We start from the raw sequence: 6,289 nt of genomic DNA, 5'->3' as shown, positions 1-6,289 counted from the left end.
GCATGACTTTAAAACCTTCTTCAATTACCATGCAAACAAGATAAAGTAGTTTATTGATAAACAAAACATATTTTTTGATACATATAGGGTGTGTTTGAGATTGCTTATTTAAGTAAAAATGGACTTTTGATTAAAAGGACTTATAAATTTATGAAATTTTGAGAAGAAGTTTTTAAAAAATGTTTGGATTAGCTTATGTGTTGGAGAAAACCAAAATGACCAAAATGGACACTCTTTTTTAAAAGGAGTGTAATGAGGTTTAAGGGTGAGACAGGTGTAATAGGTAAATCAAACTCATTAAGTTAATAAGTTACGGGGTGTTTTAACGTACAATAATCGCTTAACGTACATTACGTACGCGAAATACGTTCCACTAAAACGTTCAAGCAAAATTCACAAAACTTAAACGTTCAATGTTAAAAACACTAATACGTTCAACAAATTCACAACCTTTAAACGTTCAGGTTTAAAGTTTATCAAAATTGATCGATTGAAGCGTCAAATTGATGATTAATTGGATCGATTTCAAGGTTAATTGATCAATTAGGTTCAACAATTTCAATTTCAATTGCTCAATTTGACAACTGACCTGTGAGCAACGATTGATGATTGTGTCGGAAGAAGATGGCGGTCACGACGGTAGACGACGGTCGCGACGGTGGATAGTGGACGAAATTGTTGAACGGCGATGGTTAAGGTGGATGGAATTGACGGGAGAAGAGGTTGACGGAGGTCGGCTCGCGTAATTGTGATTTTAGGGTTATTGAAGATCGACGTTTCATAGTCTCGCGTACGTAATGTACGATAAAGGATTTTTCGTATTGCATCATTTACAAATAAGTTACATATTACTAACTTTTCAAAACGCCTCTATTTTGCCTTCACCAAAATTTAAAATTCATAAGGCCTTATGATTTGCCAAACACCTTATACACCTTATTAACTTTTCAAAAAATTTATAAATTATAAGTTGATAAAAATAAAGAATCCCAAACACCACATAAACCATGCGACAATTTGCTCATGAATAATAAACTTGAAACTTCCAAAAAAAATTAAAAAAAGAAAAGAAAAATAAATTGGCAACGTTATATAAATGGAAGTAGAGGCACCAACGAAACCGACGAACTCCTTCCTCCACACAACTCTCTCTCTCTCTCTCTCTCTCGTTATCATTTTGATTCCGTAATAATAATTAATAATAATAATAATCTGTCTCTTCGATCGAATCAAACCCATTAACGCCACGTCATCTTCGCCAATTCGACATGGAAGACACTACAGGTGAGTCTTGTTTTTTGCTCTCAATGTAATTCATTGATCATATTATGATCTTCCGATCTCTGATTGCATGCTCGAATTCTGCTTCTGTTTAGGCCAATTTTGTTTCGATTTACCTTGTTTCATTCACTTGTTAAGGATTTTAGTTGTGAATTAAGAGCTGAATTGGTTCCGATAATTTTGGATTTGAGTTTACGATCGTATTTGGCGATTTGAATAAGTCAAAGATGGGAATAAGTCAATCGTATGATTTAGCTTTACTGTTATTCATGTTATTATGGGTATTACTACTATAATCTGAATCATTATTGATGTTGATATATCACAAAAGAATCGATCTTGTAGCAAACCCATATCAATTTTGAAGTTGAAATTGCAAAAGTTTGACTTTTGAAAGTCAGCATGTTGATCTGATCGTTAGATGGTTCAATTGATTGTTTAAAGTTTAAATCTTGATTTTATTTTTATATTTTTGCTTGAATCTTTATAACAATCAGGCTCACTTTTCTTATTTCTTGTTGATTAGTTGTTGGAACTAAGGATGGAGCTATTGCGGTTGCCTCGGCATTTGCAGGCCATCAGGATGGTAAGATTCATCTTATGTTAAGCAAGCATGTTTTTTTTTGTTTATAACTTTATGATCCAGTTTATGTGTTTAAATTGATTATTGTGGTTATGTAGTGGTCCAAGATAGAGACCATAAGTTTCTAACACGGGCCGTGGAAGAGGCTTACAAAGGAGTGGAAAATGGAGATGGTGGCCCGTTTGGTGCGGTTGTGGTCCGGAATGATGAGATTGTTGTGAGCTGTCACAACATGGTTCTGAACCATACGGATCCGACTGCACACGCAGAGGTCACCGCTGTTAGAGAGGTTAGCTTATTGGCACTTGTTTGTTTTTACCCAAATTTATTATTATTTGGAGGAATAATAATCAGATATTGTATTGAATAACTCTTTATTTAGATTAACGTTTATTAGTTTAAATATTGGATTTGGTTCTTCTCAGGCGTGCAAAAAGCTTAACCGGATTGAGCTTTCTGATTGTGAGATATATGCCTCGTGTGAGCCTTGCCCTATGTGCTTCGGTGCCATTCATCTTTCAAGGATTAAGGTTCTGTTTTTTTCTGCAAAATGTATTTGGACTCTATTTTGGGTATGGGTGTGAATATATGACCCTGACATGAACCTAAACGAAATTCACTTTTTTGGGTTTAGTCTTTACGGGTCAACGAATTGTGTTTGTGTCAACCCGATGGGCTCATGGGTTGACCCGTTCAACCCATTTATTTATTTTTGTTGTTTTTTTCAATGTGTTGTACATAATTACTTAAACTATAATATGGCATATTTTAAAGATAATTGGTTCAAAAAAGTACATAATATGTAAATTTAGAATTTTAAAGTATTAATATGTAAACAAAAGTTTGAAAGGTTAGTTAGTTTTCAAGTTGAACAGGTTGTGTTCATGTCAACCCGTGAATACACGTGTCATGTTTAGGCTCATGTGTGTCATGTTTGGGTTCTAATGTGCGTGACACGATCTCCAGGGTTGTGTCAGGTTCAACCTGCCACCACATGAACACGATCTATTTTACAACTCTAGTTTTGGGTCAGTTTTTATATATTTCTATGTTTTGTGCTTGCAGAGGCTGGTTTACGGTGCTAAAGCTGAAGCAGCGATTGCGATCGGGTTTGATGATTTTATTGCAGATGCACTGAGAGGCACTGGCCATTATCAGAAGGCTAACTTGGAGATCAAGAAAGCAGATGGAACTGGAGCCATGATTGCTGAACAAGTATTTGAGAAAACCAAAGCCAAGTTTTCAATGTATTGATCTCAATTTCATGTCAACTTGTTCATCATTTGATCTTTAACTCTTTAATTACTGAACAATTTGGTGCATATTTACCCCTCAGATTTAAAAGCTATAAAATCTGATGTTTCTTCATTTACTGATTGAATAAATTTAGACTCGGTTCAGTAACTACAACTTCGGTTTGATTTGCAAGTTCGCAGTTTTTTTAACCAAACTTACCTAAAATAATATTTATGTAGTGTGACTTGGTATAAATGTATGAATGTTTGTATGGGTTTATTATTTTATTTCAAATGTTTTTTTATCAAGAATTTGTGTAGTTTCTATCTATTAAGGCAACACACAATTTTTTTATTACGAGAAAGCAGTCCCATAAATCATCATTTGTGGTCTTTGACAAGTGTTAAATGTGGCTTGCCACCTCTTTCACAACAATGAATTCATTTCATGAAACATTATGGAACCATGGTTAACCTCAAGCAAGCTATGGACCAAACCAACCACCTGACAATGCATGTGGCTTGGCACCTCTTTCACAACAGAGGATTCATTTAATGATAAGCATTATTGTGGTTATCCATAGCGTTAAGACATGCTGCCTTTGGACACAGGCCCGGCTCCGAGAAAGCAAAAAGGAATTTGGGCCGAAGGAGAAAATTTTGTTGAGCCTTAAGCAAAAAGAGTTTTTTAGTTGGGTTTAAATAATTATATTGGTTTACTTGGTTATAATTGGGTTGTGTAAAAACTTTTGTATAAAAATAGAATTAAACATGCCTCAAATGAGAGTATAACCCACAACCTTCGGGTTAGGAGTAATCTCTCTTTTCCACTAGACAAAGCAATGGTTATATAATTGAGTACAAACACTAAATATGCATATTGGTTTATAAAAATACATTTCGGGCCAAACAGGGTGTCGGGCCTGTGGCCGTTGACTACCCGGCCACACCTCATGGCCGCCCATGTTTGGACACATATGGGGTTTCGGCTAGACAAAGCAGTTCGTTGTTGCAACGAGGTTTAGATAGACAATTTTTTTTAAATTAGACAAAGCAGTCTCATATGTTTAATGTACTCAATGAAATAATATGAAAGCGTGGTCTATTTTTGCTGAGATCAGGCATATTGCCAATATCGAAGCTCTTTGAGGACCAGGGGTGGCCTCGGTCACTGTCGTTTTCTCCGTTAATTGGGTAAATTTCTCGATTTTTCTCAAAAAATTTATAGGTAATAAGCGCGGTCACCCCCGATGTATTTTGCCAAAATGCTACCGGTCACCTCTGATTTTTTTTAAATATAATACCCAATCGTTTGTTTTTTTTTTCTAAAACCTCGCGTTATTTATAAACAAAGTTACAAAATAGTAGTCGAATAGTAAAAGATTTGTTTTTATAAATATTTTAGGTCTTTGCAATTCTTCTTCTAGGTATTCACCCTTAAAGATGAGATCGGTACTGTACCGGTACTAGTACCGATACCAAAATATTCGGTTCGGTACCGACATTGAATGTAAAATTTGAGATATACCGGTACCGAAACTCAAAACTTTGGTACCTATTCGGTATCGACGGTACCAAATCTGTACCGATTTCGGTACCGGTACCAATACCGAATTTGCTTATCCCTACTCACCCTTCCTTCCTCTCGCATTATCATGAATATTTTAGGTCTTTGTTGGCTAAAAAATTATTTTGTTTTTGTTTTTATTGTAAGAATAATTGTTTGAATAAATGAAAAAAAAATAGATATATAGATGTCATATTGTTTGATCCGACCTGACCCGAATCACCAACCCGACCCGAATCACCGACACGAACCGAATCGTCGGCCCGAAAATTTTTTAGTCCGTGACTTCGGTCACTCCTGTAACTAAGCCTAAGCTTCGCCACTGCATATTGGTTACTTTGTAGTTTGAGGACTTAGTACATTGTATAGTACTTCGTAGTCTTCCTTAACAAATGAGATTTGCTCCAACATCTTTTCCTCGTAAGGGTATTTTTTAAGCTATATGTGTGGGATTTTTTATTTTTTTTTATATCATGCCATTAAGAATATTGAATACAAATAATAAAAGGTGTGCTAGTTCCCATGACGGGAATAACCAAACCATGGTCCGAAACATCAGGATGACAAATTTAAAATACAGATATGTGCAAACCAGTATTCAAGACCACTATTTGCACTAACAGACGACCAACTATCTAGCTTTAATAGTGTCGATGATTTTTTTGGTGGGTTTTGGTACTCAAGCCATGGTCTTGAACCACCATTTGAAGTCCTTCTTTGGCGTGAACTTTCATGTTTTATTTGTTATATAGTAATATCTATATTCAAACGAAGCTCTTAAACATCGGTTTGCATGTTGTTACGAATCCTTTTGTACCGTACTTCATGTGTATTTAAATTTTCATACTTTGAAAATGAGTTTTTCAGTGAGAGTCCACTTTTCAGACTTCAGAGAGATTTCATCTCAATGACTTTTCAGTGAGATATCGTCTCAACACTTTTTCAAGACATAATTGTGTTGATACAAGTTGTGCATGATGCTATAGCTATATTACAATGAAATACAATTGAAAAAAAAACACGATTCAATCAACATTATAAATGGATAATATACACAAATCATCTACCTAGTTTAGATTCAAATTATTAGCATAATATTTTTTAATGGACATACTCTAAACCGTCTACCAGAACAGCTGCATCTGGCTCTGTATTTGATGTGACCGTTCGTATACATGGTTTGAATGGTGGAAGATGTGGGGATATCGAGTTATTTTTAATAAGTCTCTATAGTGTTTAAACCAAAAAAGGGGCAATTGCATATTTCCCACTATAAAACTTTTTAAATGCATATATACCTAACCCAAATATTCAATTGCATATTTCTCCATTTTTAATTACAAAATTGACAAATTTACCATTTTTGACTAAATTTAATTAATAGTTTAGGTAATGACTACTTTGCCGTTACTTTGGTGGGCTTTCAAACCTAACCCTCACCCCCGGCTAAAAAAACCTCTCCCCCCAGGCTAAAAAAAACTTACCCCTCCCAAATCTAACCCTAAAAGCTAAATTAAACTCGAAAAAACCAAAAAATTATACCAAGTTTTATTCTTTTCTTTTTAAGAACGAGGATACTAGATAAACATTTCGTGTGTTTTACTTTTTTTTTACAAATTAAAC

At 34.7% G+C, this 6,289-nt stretch overlaps 1 protein-coding gene across 1 annotated transcript; it reads left to right on the top strand.

Moving 5' to 3' along the window:
- Nucleotides 1-1,094: 1,094 nt before the first annotated feature.
- LOC143567980 (guanosine deaminase-like) lies at nt 1,095-3,232 on the top strand. Its single transcript, XM_077054250.1, has 5 exons — nt 1,095-1,284; nt 1,808-1,867; nt 1,963-2,153; nt 2,290-2,394; nt 2,930-3,232. Exons 1-5 carry the CDS (start codon nt 1,269-1,271, stop codon nt 3,116-3,118), a joined length of 561 nt encoding a protein of 186 aa, XP_076910365.1. The 5' UTR covers nt 1,095-1,268; the 3' UTR covers nt 3,119-3,232.
- Nucleotides 3,233-6,289: the final 3,057 nt, after the last annotated feature.

Source organism: Bidens hawaiensis, unplaced genomic scaffold (assembly GCF_021521415.1).
Source record: "Bidens hawaiensis isolate Kalapana, Puna unplaced genomic scaffold, B.hawaiensis_p1.1 tig00023789_1, whole genome shotgun sequence".
Classification (NCBI taxonomy): domain Eukaryota; kingdom Viridiplantae; phylum Streptophyta; class Magnoliopsida; order Asterales; family Asteraceae; genus Bidens; species Bidens hawaiensis.
The sequence above is the reverse complement of the archived record's forward strand: the minus strand, read 5'-3'. Positions and strand labels throughout refer to the sequence as shown.